This window comes from Coffea arabica, chromosome 9e, assembly GCF_036785885.1.
Source record: "Coffea arabica cultivar ET-39 chromosome 9e, Coffea Arabica ET-39 HiFi, whole genome shotgun sequence".
Taxonomy (NCBI): domain Eukaryota; kingdom Viridiplantae; phylum Streptophyta; class Magnoliopsida; order Gentianales; family Rubiaceae; genus Coffea; species Coffea arabica.
In genome coordinates this window covers 32,322,549-32,343,853 of record NC_092327.1, presented here as the reverse complement: position 1 = coordinate 32,343,853, position 21,305 = coordinate 32,322,549, and the positions used below count along the sequence as shown (strand labels likewise).

At 37.0% G+C, this 21,305-nt stretch overlaps 2 protein-coding genes across 7 annotated transcripts; both read left to right on the top strand.

Annotated features, from left to right (window-relative positions):
• Positions 1 to 3,031: 3,031 nt before the first annotated feature.
• LOC140014681 (uncharacterized) lies at positions 3,032 to 4,111 on the top strand. Its single transcript, XM_072065770.1, has one exon. The coding sequence runs from the start codon at positions 3,032 to 3,034 to the stop codon at positions 4,109 to 4,111; it is 1,080 nt and encodes a 359-aa protein (XP_071921871.1).
• Positions 4,112 to 15,847: 11,736 nt separating this feature from the next.
• On the top strand, positions 15,848 to 20,881 carry LOC140003885 (putative bifunctional dihydrofolate reductase-thymidylate synthase). 6 transcript variants are annotated; one of them, XM_072066068.1, is made up of 13 exons: positions 15,848 to 16,207; positions 16,727 to 16,804; positions 17,001 to 17,512; positions 17,593 to 17,992; positions 18,093 to 18,137; positions 18,239 to 18,304; positions 18,480 to 18,541; positions 18,609 to 18,683; positions 18,776 to 18,941; positions 19,023 to 19,146; positions 19,673 to 19,779; positions 19,927 to 20,115; positions 20,675 to 20,881. In XM_072066068.1, exons 3-12 carry the CDS (start codon positions 17,085 to 17,087, stop codon positions 20,035 to 20,037), a joined length of 1,584 nt encoding a protein of 527 aa, XP_071922169.1. In that variant the 5' UTR covers positions 15,848 to 16,207; positions 16,727 to 16,804; positions 17,001 to 17,084; the 3' UTR covers positions 20,038 to 20,115; positions 20,675 to 20,881. The 6 variants fall into 6 exon arrangements, with proteins under 6 accessions (XP_071922169.1, XP_071922166.1, XP_071922167.1 ...); XM_072066065.1 differs by lacking the exon at positions 16,727 to 16,804; XM_072066066.1 differs by having other exon boundaries at positions 16,727 to 17,512.
• Positions 20,882 to 21,305: the final 424 nt, after the last annotated feature.

The following is a 21,305-nucleotide window of genomic DNA, read 5'->3' as shown; positions in this document are numbered from 1 at the left end:
ATCGTCCGAAAGCCACCGTGATACGCGACTTAGAAAACGCGAGTTGAAGGCGCGTTTTTAGTCGCGTTTTCATTCCTGCAAGATTCGTGCAGAAAACGCGACTTACGAAAACGCGAGTTGAAGGCGCGTTTTCAATCGCGTTTTCATTCCTGCAAGATTTGTGAAGGAAACGCGACTTATAAAACGCGAGTTGAAGGCGCGTTTTCAATCGCGTTTTATGTGTCCCAACAAAGGCTTCAGAAACGCGATTTCAGCTCATTTCTTCCTCTCTTCTTAGTTTTCCAGGTTCAGACTTTGGAGGCTCGCATGGTCAACGTCGATGCCAATGTCGCCGGCATGGCACATGATTTGGCGCAGTTTCTGTTTCTTACAGGCTTTGCACCTCCGTTTCCACCTCGCCCTTCACTATGCCCCGATTTCAGGGAAGTGTGGTTGCTTTCCCTCTCACTTTTGCTTCACTTTTGCTTTTTATTTGTCACATTGAGGACAATGTAGGATTTAGGTGTGGGGGGAGCAGTTATGGTGCTAGTGTCTTTCATTCATTTTCTTTTTCTTCTTCTTAGTGATTAGCTCGTATGTGATGCCAAGTTTGATGTTGGATTGTTGCCTCTATTTCTGCTATTGCCAAGTTTTAATAATAAAAGGGTACCAAGTTAATGTGGTTGAATCCAAAAACATCTCTTTGGTGAATATCAATGATTGTTTTACTCTTATAATTTTTGGTTAACTTTCCTAGGCATAGGGAATGATTATTGGCATTTTCGTGTGAATTGGTCCGGTTATTAACTTTAGTTCTCCATGTTTGAAAATGAGGCTAGCTGATGCAATTTTCTTTTGATTTTTGTGTTATATTGAGTTTTTGTGATTTTTAGCTATGAATAAATTTGACTGTACTCCGCTATTAGTTACTACTGAGTAACCGGGGATCTGCAACTAAAAGTGTTGATTCTCGCGTCAAAAGGTAGTAACTTCTATGAGTACGTGGTCACGTGGCGATAGAAGCTGAGTAACCGGGCTCCTTCATCTGGCCAATGTTGGAGTTCGCGTCAAAAGACTCAAATGGCTAGCGACTAAGTCTTTTGTTACTATTGAAAGAAAAAAAAAAGAGAGAAAAGTAGAAAAAATGTGAAAAAAGTGAAGGTTGTGTTAGTGTGTAATAAAAGTCAGCTTGCCGAATTATGGATTTAATGTTGAGATTTTGGTTAATAGTTGGACCATTTGCTGATAACTGTTGTGTGTCATTCCTTTTTCTTAGATTAGTTAACCTGGAATTAGAGGCATTTGTGGTTTAGAAGCTAACCGGAGTGATGTTTCTTGGACTTGACCATTGATGCTTGAATATTATTTTTCTTGGTATCTTGGCAATTTGTTGGATAGAGCAATAGCCACTATCAAATATTGGTGTTTGTTTCTTGTTCTCATGCTTGAGGACAAGCATGGTTTAGGTGTGGGGGGAATTGATAGGGTGTTAATTGTTGGTATTTTTATTATTAATTTTCCCTTCTATCCCTGACAAATATTGTGTTAATTGCTGATATTTACTCATATTTGGTATCGGGACTTAATTTCAGGAATGAAGCAGAAAACTACCAAAAAGGAGGGACTTTATGGAGAATATGGAGACTTCTAAAGGCTTCAATCCTTAGGCCTTGGATTGGTGGGGACCACAAAGCTATAAGTCATTTGGGCTCTTAAAAGAAAGGAACGTAGAGAGACTTGGAAGAAGAAGTAATTTTGGAGACTTTGTCCACATGTGTGGGGACCACCGGAGAGAGCTTTGAGTCATCTGACTTTTGACTTTTTAAGGAGAGGACGTACAGAAGCAAAAGGACACCTCTAGTTTAGCTTTTTAGTTTAGTTCTAGTTTCCTTTCTCTGGACTGGCCTCTGACACACGCCAGGTGTTCGACAATATTCCCCAACGGGAAAAACATCTTTTATTCCTTGCTTTCTAGTAAAAACGCAATGCCTTTGCAATCCAGTACTTTTGGCTGCAATTCAACTATGAGGAGTGGCTAATTTCTTCATCTAGTCAGAGGTTAAATCGAAACTTTGGTTCGACAAAACTGTGAGATCGAATTGATTTCCCTACGTTCTTTAATTTGCAAGTATTTATATATTTCCTGTTCACTTATGCATATGATTATTTCTTGCAATTAAATACTTGATCACTGTTTAATTGTGTGAGTAATTAACAGCCATCTAAGAGTGCTCAATCCGTAATTGTTGGGTAATTTTTGTGCATGTGGCAAGTGATATGATTCAATTGTAGTAGAAACTTTTGAGTCGTTGTTGCGGAAATATATGATATAGCCTAAATAAACCGAGCGTGTGTGTTTGTTGGTTATAATTGGTGGCCAGTCTAATGATTAATGCTGTCAATAGGTTAAATCCTAAGAGCGTGTTTAGGACTGCTTAATTGGCTAGGGCAATAACTACAGAGCTTGTTGTGGTTATCGAATCAGGAAGGTTAGGCAGGTTGTCAGAGCTTGTTGACAACCATAACCAGTTTATTTGTAAATGAAAGATTTTATCTCTGCATCTGTGATCAGTGATTCGAACCATAAGTGGAGATTATACCTTTGACTAGAGATTTTCCTTCCGTCAATTTACTTTATATTTTTAATTTGAGCAATTAAATTAGACAGTTCCATATCAACTTCCCCCATTTCTATTTAATGTTACATTCATTCAAAATAAATTCCCAAGTCCCTGTGGATTCGACCCTGCTCGCTGCTATATTCGAATTTTGTCTTTCACGTAATTAATACACTTTGGTATATCGGATCAAACAAACTCTGGCACCAGGGTGAAGCTAGTAACCCATTGCACAGCCTAAGTCCCTGATCCAGTACCATAGTGGACTTAATTCGTGACTTAAGAGTAGGAATTTTATTTTTGCTGGTTTGACACCCAACAAATTTTGGCGCCGTTGCCGGGGACTTGGTGTCAAAATAAATTTATTTTCTTTGAATTTTATTTTCTTTGTTTATTTTTATTTTTTTTATTTTTATTTTTATTGTTACTGGTTTATGCCTAGATCTTCTCGTACAGGTGAACTGCAATATAATCCAGAGATAGAGAAGACTGCTCGTGCATTGAGAAAAGCAACAAGAGAACGAGCAGAGGCATCCTCCTCATCTACTGGACATAATTCAGTAGTAGATTTTGTGGATTCATTTAGTGAGACGGAAGAGATAAATAGCACCATGGCTAATGAACGGACATTGAGAGAATTGGCTGCACCAGATTTAAATCAACAGCCCCTATGCATTACTTATCCTACATTAGAGGTTGCATTTGAGTTAAAATCTGGACTAATCCATTTACTTCCTTCTTTTCATGGCTTACCAGGTGAAGATCCCCACAAGCATCTCAAAGAATTCCATGTGGTTTGCTCGACAATGAAACCCCAGGGAGTCACAGAGGAGCAAATTAAATTAAGAGCCTTTCCATTTTCCTTAGCCGATAAAGCTAAGGATTGGCTCTATTATCTGCCCTCTGGGTCAATATCCACATGGACAGACATGAAGAAGCATTTTCTAGAAAAATTCTTTCCTGCATCCCGAGCTGCAAGCATTAGGAAAGACATCTGTGGAATTCGACAATTCAATGGAGAGACTCTACATGAATATTGGGAAAGATTCAAGCAACTATGTGCTAGTTGTCCTCATCATCAAATTCCTGACCAACTCCTCATCCAGTATTTTTATGAGGGTCTGTCCCAAACTGACAGAAGAATTATTGATGCTGCCAGTGGGGGCTCCTTAGTGAATAAAACACCCACGGAGGCAAGAAATTTGATATCGAGTATGGCTGCAAATGCTCAACAATTTGGAGACAGGCAGGATAACACGACTCGTAGAGTCAATGAGGTAAGTAATTCTTCAATAGAGCAAAGATTAGATTGTCTAACTTCTTTGGTTGAAAAGTTAGCTATAGGACAAATGCAGCAATTGAAAACATGTGGAATCTGCTATGGTTCGAGTCATCCAACAGATATGTGCCCCACACTCCAAGATGATTCGACTGAGCAGGCTAATGCAGTTGGATTTCCAGGACCACCTCAGAGACGGTATGATCCCTATGCAAATACCTATAATCCAGGATGAAGGGATCATCCTAATTTTAATTATGCAGTAAGTCCACCAGGATTTCCACAACAGTCACAATATCAACCTAGACCTCAACTTTCACAGCAACAACCTGCTCCTAAATCAGGTATGTCACTTGAGGATATTGTGAAATCTTTGGCTACTAACACTCAACAATTTCAACAGGAGACGAAAACTAGCATTCATAATTTGGAGAATCAAATGAGCCAGTTAGCTTCCACAGTCAATAGATTGGAGTCCCAATTATCTGGAAAGCTACCTTCGCAGACAATTGTCAACCCCAAGCAAAATGCTAGTGCCATCACATTAAGAAGTGGCAAAGAGTTGCCTGAGCCGAGCAAGAAAATTTCTGAACAAGCAATCGAGGAAGAGCTCGAAAAAGAGGGGAATGTGTCTCAACCTAGAGCCTTGGAACAACCAGATTTTGGAGAAAAATCAACACAAGTGGTTACACCTCCGCCTCCATTTCCTAGTCGACTGGCAAAGTCCAAAAAGCAAGAGCAAGAACAGGAGATTTTGGACACTTTTCGAAAAGTTGAGGTAAATATCCCTCTTTTAGATGCAATTAAGCAAATTCCTAGATATGCTAAATTTTTGAAGGAGTTATGCACTGGTAAGAAAAAGTTGAAAGGAAACGAGAAAGTGCATATGGGAGAAAATGTTTCGGCAGTTTTGCAAAAAAAATTGCCTCCTAAATGCAAGGACCCAGGTATGTTTACTGTCCCTTGCAAAATAGGTAATATTAAAATTGAAAAAGCTATGTTGGATTTGGGTGCTTCGATAAATGTTATGCCTCGTTCTATTTATAATTTGATGAACATTGGGCCTTTAAAAGAGACGGGCGTAATAATTCAACTGGCTGATCGATCAAATGCCTATCCTGATGGAGTTTTGGAGGATATTTTAGTGCAAATTGATAATTTGATTTTTCCTGCAGATTTTTATGTGCTTGATATGGAGGATGATAATTCTAATTCATCTCCAATACTGTTAGGGAGACCATTTTTGAAAACTTCTAGAACAAAAATTGATGTTTTCACTGGCACATTGACTATGGAATTTGATGGTGATGTTATTAAATTTAGTATTTATGATGCCATGAAATATCCTGGTGAATCTCATTCAATTTTTGTTATAGATGCAATTGATTCTTTGGCGCAGCAAAATTTTGAATTTAATAATGACGATGCGTTGAAGGTTGCTATTTCTACTGGTCTCTGTCAGGAAAATTTGCAAAAGATAAAAGGGAAGTTTGTTTTTCCTTTTGAATTGCAGGAAGTTATTTTTGAATTGAATTCTCTTTGTCCAGAATTTTCCAATGTGTCTTACTTGGAATTACCTCTGTCTCATTCACAGCTTTTGCCATCTATTGTGCAAGCCCCGAAGGTGGAATTAAAGCAGTTACCGGATAATTTAAAGTATGCATTCTTGGGAGATGGAGATACACTCCCAGTAATAATTTCCAGTAAATTGACTGCTTTAGAGGAAGAAAAACTAATTCGGGTGTTGAAGGACCACAAGGAGGCAATAGGATGGACAGTGGCTGACATAAAAGGATTAAGTCCAGCCACTTGCATGCATCGCATCTTGTTAGAAGATGGTGCTAAGCCTTCGAGAGAGGCTCAACGGAGATTGAACCCACCAATGATGGAGGTAGTGAAGAAAGAAGTTTTAAAACTTCTTGACACAGGTATAATCTATCCCATTTCGGATAGTAAGTGGGTAAGTCCTGTTCAAGTAGTTCCTAAAAAGACAGGATTACTGTTATTGAAAATCCTAAAGGTGAGTTAGTGCCCACTCGAGTTCAAAATGGGTGGAGAGTTTGTACCGATTTTAGAAAATTAAATGCATTAACTCGTAAAGATCATTTTTCATTGCCTTTTATTGATCAGATGTTGGAAAGGTTGGCAGGAAAATCTCATTATTGCTGTCTTGATGGTTTTTCAGGTTTTCTACAAATTCCAGTGGCGCCTGAAGATCAAGAGAAAACCACATTTACTTGCCCTTTTGGTACATTTGCCTATAGACGAATACCTTTTGGTCTTTGTAATGCGCCTGCTACATTCCAAAGGTGTATGGTTAGTATATTTTCTGATTATGTGGAGAATATCATAGAAGTGTTTATGGATGATTTTACTGTTTATGGTAATTCTTTTGATGAATGTTTAACTAACCTCACAAAAATTCTTAAAAGGTGCATTGAGACTAATCTTGTTTTAAATTATGAGAAATGCCATTTTATGGTGGACCAAGGCATAATTTTAGGCCATGTGGTATCTGCAAAAGGAATTGAGGTAGATAAGGCTAAGGTAGAAATTATCAAATGTTTACCTTACCCTGCAAGTGTGCGGGAAGTTCGCTCTTTTCTTGGTCATGCAGGTTTTTATAGGCGTTTCATCAAAGATTTTTCAAAGATATTCCATCCTCTATGCAAATTACTTCAAAAGGATGTGGTATTTCATTTTGATGATAATTGCAAGAGTGCATTTGACACGCTCAAGGGATCATTGACTTCAGCACCAGTGGTTCGACCACCAAATTGGAGTCTTCCTTTCGAGATAATGTGTGATGCCAGCAATTTTGTTGTTGGTGCAGTACTTGGCCAGAAGGAGGGCAGAGCTTCTTATGTAATTTATTATGCCTCGAGGACCTTGGATGGTGCCCAGTGCAATTATTCGACTACGGAAAAGGAGCTTTTAGCTATTGTTTTTGCTTTAGAAAAATTCCGTTCTTATTTACTTGGCACTAAAGTCATTATTTATTCTGACCATGCAGCTTTGAAATATTTGCTCAACAAGAAAGAGGCCAAACCACGACTTATAAGGTGGATTCTCCTACTGCAAGAATTTAATTTGGAAATTAATGACAAAAGGGGTGCCGAAAATATGGTTGCTGATCATCTGAGTCGTTTGATCAATAGTGAAGGACCTGCTCCCTTGAAGGATAATTTTCCAGATGAGCATCTTTTTGTAGTTCAAAAGACAACTCCCTGGTATGCTGATTTAGTGAATTATCTGGTTACTAGAACGCTACCTAATGATTTGTCTAGAGCTCAAAAGGAAAAAATTAAAAGTGATGTTAAATATTATTTGTGGGATGAACCATACTTGTGGAAATATTGTTCTGATCAAATTATTCGCAGGTGTGTGTCTAAAGAAGAGGTTCCATCAATTTTATCTTTCTGTCACTCATATGCGTGTGGTGGACATTTTGGCCCTAAGCGAACTGCAAGAAAGGTTTTAGAGTGTGGTTTATTTTGGCCAACTTTGTTTAGTGATGCATACTTATTTTGTAAATCATGTGCAAATTGTCAAAAGACAGGTAATTTAAGCCATAGAGATCAAATGCCTCTTACTCCTATACTGGTTTGTGAAATTTTCGATATATGGGGTATAGATTTTATGGGTCCATTTCCTTCCTCTTTTGGTAATATGTATATATTACTTGCAGTTGATTATGTCTCAAAGTGGATAGAGGCTAAGGCAACTAGGACTGACAATGCTAAGGTTGTAGTTGATTTTATTAAATCTCATATTTTTGTCAGGTATGGCACGCCAAGAGCAATTATCAGTGACCGAGGGACACACTTCTGCAATCGAGTAATGGAAGCATTGTTGAAGAAATATGGCGTCACTCACCGGGTTTCTACGTCCTATCATCCGCAGACTAGTGGTCAAGCAGAAATCTCCAATAAAGAAATCAAGTCGATACTTGAAAAGACGGTGAATCCCAATAGAAAGGATTGGAGTTTGCGCTTAGATGATGCACTTTGGGCTTACCGTACAGCTTTTAAGACCCCCATAGGTATGTCTCCTTACCGATTAATTTTTGGCAAACCTTGTCATCTACCTGTGGAATTGGAACATAGGGCATATTGGGCAGTTAAAAATTATAATATGCGGATGGATGAATCTGGAGAACACAGGAAGTTGCAATTGCAAGAGTTGGAGGAAGTCCGAAATGATGCATATGAGAGTTCTTGCATTTATAAGGAGAAGACAAAAGCATTACATGATAAAGCAATTTTAAGGAAAATTTTTTGTATTGGTCAAAAAGTACTTCTTTTTCACTCTAGACTTAAACTTTTTCCTGGTAAATTGCGTTCTCGTTGGATTGGACCTTTTATTGTGACTAATGTGTTTCCTCATGGTGCAGTAGAAATTCAAAGTCTTCACACTGACAAGATTTTTAAGGTTAATGGTCATCGTCTCAAACCTTTTTATGAAGGATTTCAAGTTAATAATGTTGAGGAGGTGACCCTTGCAGTGCCTGAACTCTCTGATTGAAGCATTATTTTGTCTAGCCAAAGACATTAAAGAAAGGCGCTTTTGGGAGGCAACCCAATTGTTCATTTTAATTGTTTGTTCAATTCCGTGTGGTAGTTTAGAGGTGTTCTCCTTGAATTCGACTAATTTTGGGTTTCAGTTTTCGTTTTTGCCGATTTATAGGTGCCCTTCAGTTTTGACGTGCCCGCGTGATGACGTGCAGGAAGCTCACAATCAGAATCGTCCGAAAGCCACCGTGATACGCGACTTAGAAAACGCGAGTTGAAGGCGCGTTTTTAGTCGCGTTTTCATTCCTGCAAGATTCGTGCAGAAAACGCGACTTACGAAAACGCGAGTTGAAGGCGCGTTTTCAATCGCGTTTTCATTCCTGCAAGATTTGTGAAGGAAACGCGACTTATAAAACGCGAGTTGAAGGCGCGTTTTCAATCGCGTTTTATGTGTCCCAACAAAGGCTTCAGAAACGCGATTTCAGCTCATTTCTTCCTCTCTTCTTAGTTTTCCAGGTTCAGACTTTGGAGGCTCGCATGGTCAACGTCGATGCCAATGTCGCCGGCATGGCACATGATTTGGCGCAGTTTCTGTTTCTTACAGGCTTTGCACCTCCGTTTCCACCTCGCCCTTCACTATGCCCCGATTTCAGGGAAGTGTGGTTGCTTTCCCTCTCACTTTTGCTTCACTTTTGCTTTTTATTTGTCACATTGAGGACAATGTAGGATTTAGGTGTGGGGGGAGCAGTTATGGTGCTAGTGTCTTTCATTCATTTTCTTTTTCTTCTTCTTAGTGATTAGCTCGTATGTGATGCCAAGTTTGATGTTGGATTGTTGCCTCTATTTCTGCTATTGCCAAGTTTTAATAATAAAAGGGTACCAAGTTAATGTGGTTGAATCCAAAAACATCTCTTTGGTGAATATCAATGATTGTTTTACTCTTATAATTTTTGGTTAACTTTCCTAGGCATAGGGAATGATTATTGGCATTTTCGTGTGAATTGGTCCGGTTATTAACTTTAGTTCTCCATATTTGAAAATGAGGCTAGCTGATGCAAGTATTCATATCTAGACATATAAAATATTAAGAAAGTACATATATGATAAATACATACACATATATATATATAAACATACATGAATAACGTAGCACCTCATATATATATGTGCATAAAAGAATATAAAATTAGGACATAAATCAATTGATAGCGTACATATGTATTGAAAAAATCTACATTGAATTAAAGTATAGAAAATAATCGGTAAATGAAGTTATATTGTACTCGTACCATTAATCTTATCTACAATAACATATTATCTTTTAAGTGTAAGTATGCATTACCATAATTTGTTTGGTAAATTCACTAATTTGTAACTACAAGTTCATTGTTTAGTTAATTTGGCAATTTTGCTTTTTTTGTAATCTACGCAAATTCGATTGCACTACATTATCGGTAGATTCTTGTTTGTGTGGGTTTACTTATTTATAAAATATTTAAATGTCATTTGACCTCCAATTATTGTTCCGATTCATATAAGATTCTAATTTCATGTTTCATTTGCAATTTGCCCGGTCTAAAAATAGCATAATTAGCCTCAAATAATTTCCATTTTTCCCATTCTTTATCATTTCCAGAGATTTATTTTCTAGTGTGGCCCCACTAATTGTAACACACGCGCTTTTAGACCTGTGAGTTACTTCTGCTTTCCGATACACACGGCCGCCTTGAATTAAGTAAACTATATGTGCCGTTGATTTCTAAACCACACAGCCATGCTTTCACTACTGTAGTAGTACCTACCATAGGCGGATCCATTGGAATATATTACAAGTGACCCTTTGTGGTTTTACTTATTACAATATAATCCCCTAATGATTTGAAATGCCGCCGTAACCACCTTGTGGTTCATAGAAGATGGAAAATGGACGGAAATCACTTTGATTAATGGCAACTATGATGTGCATTTAAGTGCCAAATCAAATATTGTTCAACTAAATAAATAAATGACAAATACGAAATGACAAGTTATACAACGTAATAAAAAGTATATTACCTAATCTACAAATATATGTATTGAAGTGTCAGTTATAAACCATAAAACATACGAGGATTTAATATTTGATAACAGGCATTCAAGCTAGCGCCAATACTAATGTCGGTCAATCTTCTATCTTACAAGAGAATTATACCGCCATGCTTAAACTATAAGAGAATTATACAATAGTAAGTGAAATAAAATGGGGGCCTAGCAGTTGAGGGTAAGAAGAGTGTGGGGACGGTAGGAGAGTTAAAACAATAAAAAAGTGAAACAAAAGTATGTTAAATTGAATGATTAATTTCATTCTGCACCCTTCAACTGTAATTTCACGTTTCTTATAAACTTAACTATTATTAAACTTGATTGTTTACAAGATACCTTCAATTTGATGACTTTCTAATATGTATCTATCAAATTAGAAGTAATTATTAGTTGATTTAAGCACTATACCCAAATACAGATCGAGAATAAAGTTTAGACTTCATGACTCACAAGTCTAAGATTCAAATTCTCCTTCTCCTGCCTCTTTTTTAAATCTCACTCCTCCCTTGCTGATTTAAGAAAAAAAAAAATGGTGCTGTCATGCAATGTCATAGGGTTATCACCCTGCTCATAAGTTGCAAAATACCTTACTCAACATCCTTCTAATTTTCCATTATTGGAATCCTCTCTATTATCATTTTTGTGTATTTTGCTTAAAAAAAATTTTCTCAAAGACCTCCTCAAATTACAAATGGCCAAGTTCCACAACACCTACATGATAAATTACTTGGCTTTCTTTTTTTTTTTAAATGAAAGTTCTCGAATTTGAGACTTCCCACTTACACTCCCTCCTCCTGTACTACTCAACCCAATCCTCTCCCTTCTTGGCTTACTTGAATTCAACATGACCATCAAATTTTAGCCTCATATGTATTGAGATTTGAGTCTAATTTGCATCTTCAACTTACAGCTGCTTAATCCCAAGAAAAATACAATTTATTGTAGTCACAACACCTACACGATATGTTACTTGGCTTACTTGAACTCGACAAGACAACCCAATTTTAGTCTCTTCATATGTTGAGATTTAATTCCAATTTGCATCTTCCAATTACTTAATCCCTAGTATAGTAAAACTTACATCTGTCCAAACTAAGAGAGAACATCTTATTTCAATATTACTGTCATGTGGGGTATTTTTTAGGAAAGACTTCTTTATTGTACAGTGGAATATCTTGATTCGGACAATGCCCGAAACTGAGTGAAAACATCAATACCAAAAAAAAAAAGAAAAAGAAAAAAGAAAACCAATAATTCCTAATGATGGGAAACCAATGTTAAGGAGGGTCATTCCCAATCCTCAGGCTGTGTTGAGATATGCCAATTATTGCAGATTTTTCTAAATTCTTTTGGTACTAGAATAAGTTAGTTAATTGTTGAATAATGTAGTTGTTAGGATATTTCTTAACAAGAGATGATGTTGAGTTGTTAACAAATATTTTTGATAAGTTTTGTTAAGTAGAAGATTGTGTCAATTTATTAGCTAACTAGTTTTGTTGAGATTTGTTATTTAAAAAGTATGTTAGTCTGTTTCATATAAATGCTATAAATAGTGAGTTGATGAATGAAAACATAAGCTCTTTTTCCAACCCCCGGTACAAGTCTTGTTATCATCTTGATATCTTTGTTTATGCTCTTTTTTTCCAACAGCCCTCAATACAAGTCTTGATATCATCTTGATATCCTTATGCTCTATTTTTCCAACAGATTGGTGACCCTGTGACCTGAACAAGAAATATGACATCTTCTGGCTCTGTCATCCTCCCATTGTTCTGTGCCGTTCTCCAGTTATCAGCTTCATGGGCTGCTTCAGATTGAATTGAGGAGGAATTTTACTATCGTGTCTGTTTAAATACTGATCTTTCGCTCCCTATGTCTGAAGCTTTTATTATTCAAAATAATTCTGCTTTTACTTCAATTCTTGAATCTACTGCTTGGAGCAATCCAGGCACAAATCTAAGCTCATTTTCAAACCATTGGATGAATTCCAAGTTCAAGTAGCTGTTATATGCGCCAGAAAACTTGGCATTCAGCTCAGAGTCTGCAGTGAAGGGCATGATTATGAAGGCCTTTCTTATACTACTGAGACAAAATCACCATGTTTTTCTGATCGATATTTCCAATATTGGATCTATCAATGTCAGTATAGCTGAAAACATCGCATGAGTTCAGGCAGGTGCAACTATTGGTGAAGTTTATTATTGGATAGCTCAGAAAAGTAGAACTCACGGATTTCCCGCGGGTCTTTGCACCAGTGTTGGAATTGGTGGCTACATTACAGGAGCAAATGGTACTCCGATGAGAAAATATGGCCTTGGGGCTGACAATGTTGTTGATGCTGGAATAGTTGATTCTTCTCACAGAATTCTTGATCGTGAATCCATGAGTTAGGATCTGTTTTGGGCAATCAGAGGTGGAGGAGGAGGGAGCTTTGGTACCCTTCTTGCTTGGAAACTACGGTTGGTGCCTGTACCAGCAATTGTGACAGTTTTTAGTGTTCAAAGAACTTTGGAACAATGAGCAACTAAGTTGCTATACAGTTGGCAACAGGTTGCTGATCACCTGGACGAGGATCTCTTCATTAGAGTCCTTTTGCAGCCAACAAATTCAACTGATGATCAGAAAGGAAAGAGGCCTATAGAAACAGCCTACCAGGCACTATTTCTTGGAAGGGCTGATAGCGATAGACTCCTAAAAGTAATGAAGAAAGGTTTTCCTTAATTGGGATTAACACAAGAAGGCTGCATTGCAATGTGCTGGATTGAACCAGTGCTCTGTATAGTCCGATACCCAAGAACTATAACACCTGTATTTTTGCTTCGAGGAAAGCCATTATTGAACAAGAAATACTTCAAACTTTAAATTCAGACATTGAAAAAGGGCCAATCCCGGAACAGGGCCAATCCGTTGAGGGAATATGGAAAGGTCTTCTGAAAGAAGATTCACCACTGATGATTCGGAGTCCTCATGGTGGAATGATGAGTAGAATTTCAGAATCTGAAACTCCTTCTCCTCACAGAAATGGCACAAAATTTATGATTCAGTGGCTAACATCATGGGAAAGTGGAGATGATGAGGAAAGTATGAAGGAACACATTGGCCAAATTTGTCTGTTACAAGTTTTTTAATAACTTTATCTACAGTAACTGCAAAAAATTTCTCAAAATTTGTAAACTATACACTTCAAAATATCCAAAAATTTACACATTTAAAAATTTTTTTTTACAACTTTTACAGTAAGTTACAGTAAAGTTTTAGATAAACACCCAAAAAATTTCTTTGCCAAACGGGGCCATAGGCCTTGTTTGGAAGCTTAAGTTTTTTGTCAAGTTTGTCTGTTACAAGTTTTTTAAAAACTTTAGCTACAGTAACCTCAAAAAACTATTCAAAGTTTTTAAACTATATATTTCAAAATATTCAAAAAAAAAAACAAATTTCAAAAATTTTTTAAAAAATTTCTACAGTAAACTACAATAAAGTTTTAGACAAATACCCAAAAAACTGACATTCCAAACGGGGTAATAGATTAGCGTCATAGAATAGAACCAGAAAAAAAAAAAATCAGAAGCATTTCTTCTCCCCTTTTTCAAATTTCTCAATTTCCCTCCATGTCAATCTCTCTCTCTCCTCCTTATCAAGTTCCTTGCTCAAAATCCACCACCATTTTTCTCTCTTAAAATTTTCTTGCTGTGAGAGTTTTTCCAATTTTCTTTCGATCAATTTCACTTTGACTTCGAACCAAAACCATTGCAGGGAACACCTGAGAATTTGTTTGCTCAGAAAATTTTCCAAAAATTTGGGTAAGGATCGAGATTCTTCAAGTTTCACTTTTTTTGATTATTTTTTTTTGTTTTGATGTTTTTTTTCAGGGATTTTCATCTGCTTTTATTCACTTTTTTATCGTGTTGTAAAGTAGGAAATTTGTTTTTGAACAAAATTTGATGATGTGCGTTAGGTCTTTGATGCATTTACAAGAGATTAGCTTTAGTATAAAAAACCATGGTTGAAATTAGGTCTTTGATCATATGAATGAAATTAGATTTACTACACAATCGCTGCAAATTTCTATTTCTTGCTATGTACTACACAAATTTTTGAATACGATACTAAAATTCTACTTTCTTAATTTACTTTTTATTTTAGGGCACCTTGAGGTCCTTTTTTTTATTAATTATGAATGGAAATTGCAATAAAAATAGGTTATTCGAGCATAATTTGTTTTAAAAGATGACTATTTATTGAATAAAAGAGCTGAATATTTAGTGCTTTTAAAGAGGTAAATACTAATCTGTTTTGTTTTTGTTGATTTTAATTTTCTTCTTTAATTCAATCTTCAGTGGAATAATCATGTCTACCATCAGGTAATCATGTATTATGTAGCTCCAGACGTGTGTGTTTCTAGGTGTCCTTGTTGCACATTCTTCAATCGTTTTGCAAAAGTGAGCAAACAACTGTTGGGTTTTTATTCTGTGTCACACTGCTCAGAATTGAAAGTTTGAATTAATTGAAATTGCCTTATCTACCAACGTCTGAGACATGTTTTTATTTTTTTTTTATTTTTTCCCTGGATCTCCCACTTACATTCTTTTATACATGAATCATTCAATTCATTCCTCCCCCTATGTATCAAGGGAAAATGACTAATTTTGTATCTAAACTTTTTCATTAGTGCCTATTTAGTCGTCTCGAACATTTATTCCTTGTCAATTTAATACGTGAGCTTATTTTGCAGTCTCAATTAAGGACCTACGTACCAACACTAGCCCCTAAAACTGATATGACTTTTAATTGACCAACTAAACAGGGGTATTTTGAGAACGTCATTTACGGGGTTGTAATAAATCAAGTAAATCGTGTAAAAAATCATAAGATTAAACTTTTACAAAGTTTTATATGGTGATTTTTACATAATTTAAAAGTTTTATCTAGCGATTTTTTACACGATTTATTTTTTTTTTTACAGTCTCGTGAGTGATGTTTTTATAATACCTCTATTTAGTTAGTTAATTAGGAATCATATTTAGGAAGTGGTGCCACTGTAGAGGTCTTTAATTGGAACTACAAAATAAGTTCAAGTATCAAATTAATTAGAAATAAAAGTTCAAGACTAAATTGGCATCAACAAAAAAAAAAAAAAAATTTAGGGACGAAATTGGCCATTTACTCAAGTATCAATAATGTCTTATTTGTTCTATTATTTTGCATTTCTAATGAATTTCTCACCGTTATTCTACTCAAACAAATGATGCAGCAAATTTTTTACCATTCGCTCTACAGGTGAGCCCATATAGACTGAGCCTACACAAGCTTTTGCTTTTAAACTTTTGCTATTCTTGTGGCATTGTCGTGGGGTCACAGTCTTAGACCATCTGTCCAAAACTCCATTTCTCTTTCTTCTTTCCCTCCCTTGCCCCTGCCTGCCTTTCCTACTCACTACTCAGAACTCCCTCCTTCAAAACCCACCCACCAACCAATCAAGCCACACATCCCCACCCCACGCCACCCACTTCTGCCCCCGCCCCCACAGCCTAAGTTTACTTGCCTCGGTCAGCCATTAGTTGGTTCCTTTGGCTGACCAAAATTAGCTTTTCCACTTCAATTCGCCAAAATGTTGAAGCAACAGTGACCCCTTTTCACTTTCACACTCTTCTTTCCTCCAAAATTTCTAACATTCTCTTCACCCAAACTGTTCCAAGATTCCCTTCATTTCAGTGATTTCACGCTTCCCTCTCCGATTGGTACTTTTTCTCTCTGCATTTTCTGTTCTTCTTTTAGCTTTTTCTTTTTTTTTTTTCCATTTTTTGCTCGTTTTATGTTTTAATAATGCCCGTGTTGTCTTGCTCATGTCACATCATTGTTATTAATTTAAGGAAAAAACACAGGATTTTACTGAAGTGGTAACTTCAAGATTAGTTTTTTATTGTGTTTTCTTGTTTTTTTCCCCCTTTTCTTTTTGCTTTTTGCCGTTTTACTTGTTTTATGCTTTGCTTTTTTTCTAACAATGGCCTCTTCTTTGCTGATTTGTTTAGCTTAGAGAAGGGATAATTTGATAACTTCGAGATTTGTAGTACTAATATTTTAGTGCAGATAATTCTGGTGGGTTGCAGAGATAAAAACGAATACCTTGTTTTTTTCTTTCTATATTATGTATTTTATTGATTTATAGTACATTCCGTTCTTCTTGTTTAATGCTTTACCAAACAAAATGTTTGTTGATTTCTGTATTTGATCGTGGGCTTTGACCTGGACCAAGAAAGATCGGGGTTTCTTTTACCCTTTTGACTAAGGATCCATTTTCCTTAAGCTCCCCGCCTATTTGTTTGGAATTTTTTTTGGTTAGTTCTCTGTCTTTTTCTATGCACAGTTATTCCTTCATTCTACAATTTCTCATCATTTTTACTAAACTTGTCGGCGGAGATTGGCTTTCGGGAACCTTTATTTAGCTATCAGTTTGATGAACTCTCGGGCGTGTAGTTTATCTGGCTGATTAGTTATGCTATGAACTCATTTGCTTGCTCTTGCTGATCTCAGGGTTTATTACCCTTTGGGAAGAGTTCTGTTTCTGTTTTTGCTCGCAGTTAATCATTCGTGGGCCATTGGCGCGCTCCTTCAGTCATGTCCGGTGAATCCTCTACGGCCCTTTCTAATGGCAATGCTGGTGCACCTTCTGATCGGCACCGTACTTACGAAGTTGTGGTGGCTGTTACTAGTAAGATGGGTATTGGCATGGATGGAAAAGTACCATGGAAGCTGCCAACTGACCTCAAGTTTTTCAAGGACATAACTGTGACCACATCTGATCCTACCAAGAAGAATGCTGTCATTATGGGTAGAAAGACCTGGGAAAGTATTCCCTTGGAGCACCGTCCTCTTCCTGGTCGCCTAAATGTTGTTCTGACTCGGTCGGGTAGTTTTGACATTGCAACTGCAGAGAATGTTGTAATCTGTGGGAGCTTGCTATCTGCTTTGGAACTGTTAGCAGCATCTCCTTATTGTCTGTCAATTGAGAAAGTGTTTGTTATTGGAGGTGGCGAGATTTTGAAGTGAGTAGATTTTCTGTTTTACTTGTGTAATTTGCAGTTTTATTCTATGTAGTTCTTTGATTCGTTGACTTATGCTGTAGGGAATCCCTCAATGCTCCTGAATGTGATGCTATCCACATCACTGAAATTGATGCTGATATTGAATGTGATACTTTTATCCCAGCTATTGATTCCTCTGAGTTTCAGCCCTGGTATTCGTCTTTTCCATCTATTGAAAACAAGCTCCGCCACTCCTTTACTACTTATGTCCGTGTGAGAAATTCAGGAGTTGAACCTATCAGTCAGACCAATGGCGTAATTCCTGGCAACAGTTTGGACATTGCTAAGATTGAAGTTAAGACATTCTCTTTTTTACCTAAAATGATCTTTGAAAGGCATGAAGAGCACAAGTATCTGAGACTTGTGGAAGACATAATCTTAAATGGCACGGCAAAAGATGACAGGACCGGGACTGGTACTATGTCAAAATTTGGTAGTCAGGTATTGAAGAATTAGTGCAAGATTTTTATCCAATTTTTGCTAGTTTTCTCTGCAGACAGATGTCTTAAAGTAATTGCGTATATGATGTTATTGTATGCAGATGAGGTTCAATCTGCGAAATTCATTTCCATTGCTGACCACTAAGGCATGATTTTTGGATCATTCGGACTTTCTTATCTTTTTCTTTGCATCACCTCATGTTTACATTATTGTTTAAAGATGTGACCTATGCGGCTGGTTTTGTAGAGAATATTTTGGCGAGGTGTTGTTGAAGAACTTTTGTGGTTCATTAGTGGCTCAACAAATGCTAAAGTAACTCTCTTGTTCTCTTGTTCTCTTGTTCTCTTACCCCAATGCTAAAGTTACACTTATTGATCCCTTAAACACTAGATATCATTGAATGACACCTTTGGATAACATGGTTTCTGTAATTTATATCTTGAGATGTTCTTCGAAATGCTGCATATTGAGCTAGTACATTCTACAGGTATTACAAGAAAAGGGGATTCATATATGGGATGGCAATGCATCAAGGGATTACCTTGACAGGTAGTTGCAGTGTTCTGTTCTTCTACCTGTGTTTGTTTTGGTTGATGCAAGTTTTTCTCTGTTTCAGTATTGGTTTGGCAGAGAGGGAAGAGGGTGACCTGGGGCCTATATATGGATTCCAGTGGAGACATTTTGGTGCTAGGTTGGTGATATCTTTAATAAATCTACTATTGCCTGTATAATTGGTACAGAATTAGTTGTTTTTATTTGGTTGCTTGTTATTGTGATATACAGGTATACTGACATGCATGCTGATTATACTGGCCAAGGATTTGATCAATTGATGGACGTAATTGGAAAAATAAAAAATAATCCAGATGACAGGCGGATTATACTTTCTGCTTGGAATCCTTCTGATCTGAAGCTAATGGCACTTCCACCTTGTCACATGTTTGCACAAGTCAGTAAATCATTAGCATATAAATGCTTGCTTGGTTGTTGCTATTAGCCTTCTACTCAATCCTTTCCACTCTTTTTGCAGTTTTATGTTGCAAATGGAGAGTTGTCCTGCCAGATGTATCAGCGTTCTGCTGACATGGGCCTTGGTGTTCCATTCAATATTGCATCTTATGCTCTGTTTACATGCATGATTGCTCACGTTTGTGGTGAGATTTGGCAGTAGAAAGCACAATGATTAGTGATATTTTAGTCTTTAATGTCCTGGATAGTGGCGACTACATGTGAGATTCTAATAAAATCCCAAGGTGCATTTTGCTTTTGAAAATGGCTGGGCCTTGGACATAAAAAAGGCCACTTGCGCTCCTTTACTTTTGGATAAGGGATTCTATTTTTGGGTGATGGCTGAGGGGAGGGGGCAGACGACTCTTCATTTGAACTTTTAGTCTCTTTTACGGTATTATAGAATGCCTACTCCTGGAAAACTTTTTCTCATCTTTAGGGAATGATACCGGCCCTTTCAAAATTTTTGTTAGTCCATCTTCAGGCTGTCCATGTGCTGCTTCCTTGGCATCGGGGGAGGGGAAAAGGGAACATAATTCTTGAATTATTTCATGCTGGGGGTCCTTTTGGATATTAATGAAAGGGAGAAGATCTTTTGACATCTTCTTAAAAGTCTGTTTGTTTTCATTAGCAATGTAATTTACAAAGTTATTTCATGGATTCCTTCTACAGATCTTTTACCAGGCGATTTTGTCCATGTTATTGGGGATGCACATGTGTATCGCACACACATCAGACCTCTGCAGGATCAAATTCAAAAACAACCTAAACCCTTCCCAGTAAGTACCACACATGTATGGGATAATACTCGCAGGCGTTTATTCCTCAAGTGTATTGTTAACTTGGGATAAAGATTCAGAAAATGGGTGTTTTGCTGACTTGTGTCTTTGTCTTTCTGGTATTTTTTGAATGACGTTTGTCTGCAGATTTTGAAAATCAATCCTCAGAAGAAAGATATAGAGTCTTTTGTGCCTGCTGATTTTACTCTCCTAGGTTATGATCCTCACCAGAAAATAGATATGAAAATGGCAGTGTAGACTTCTAATGTTGATTAGGAAGAGGAGCATGAAGACTCTTTTGCATCCTGTTCAGCAAAAATGAGCTCTCATTCTGAGGCAAGTGTCTTGGTTTTCTGGGCCATTTCTAAACTAGGTTTTTGCCAGTTAAACTCTTGGATGACTTTGAAGATTAACGCTGATTATTTCAACATGGAATTCTTGATATTTACAAGTCAAACAATCACAGGTGGCATATGTTCAATTATCTCTGAATACGTTAGGCATTCTTTTTTCTTGTAAATTTGCTCCTAGAAGTGCTATGACTTGCATATTTTTTATGACTATGGACATCTCAAGACGTGTATTTCATTGATCCCTTGTTTTTTAATTGTCCTTGTTATATGCACCAAGCGCATATTTATTTGCATTTAGGGGTGTTCTGCATCTTCAGCAAACCAATTCGCAGTTCTAGTGCTACCTATACTTCTGTCTGCATTCTATTGAGACTTTTTTTTATCTCTGCCTCTCATAAATGTTTCTAATCGTGGTTTTGGATTAGCCACAGGCACACGTATATGGAGGTTTCTTGTAGTTTACCATATTTCTGAAATGCTAAGCATCCAACCATTCTGAATCTGAACTTGTAACTTTTTATCATATGTTTTGGAATTTGCAGGCTGGAGACTCGTAAGAATTGCAAAATGGATCTACTTGATTGTTGAATATTCAGGAATAGAGAATCCTTTAGTTCCACAGGGAATTGGTGGTTCTAAGGTGATTTAGATTACATAATCCTGGAACTTGGAATTTTATTGACTCTACACCTTAAAACTTGTACACACTTTCCTGTGTGGTTGATATCTAGTATATGAGATTTGCCTAATTAACAGTCTCTGTGTGTGTGTGTGCGCGCCTCAGTGTGTATGGTATATGGTATTTTGGTTTATTCCTGGCAGGTGTGCTGGTTGTGGTTTCAGGTACATGTCTGATACTTGATTAAAAAACAAGCACTATTTCCTTTCGCATTATTGCGGTTAATAATGAAATAAACATGGAATTGGGTCTGCAAGTGCAGTATGACCTAATTCGGGAAGTGAAGTTTCCTTAGTTTCATTTTCTGTCCATAAGGAGGATTACATATTTGTCCATTGCAGAGCCACTGTGACCTTTCCCTAAGGCGATGGTATATTACTACACTGCATGAATTAGACGTAGAAATGTAGAAGTGACTTGCTAGTTAGCCTATTTTCTTCGTAGTACAACACGGTGATCGGGGTCATTTGAGGTAGTTTGTAGCATGTACCTTG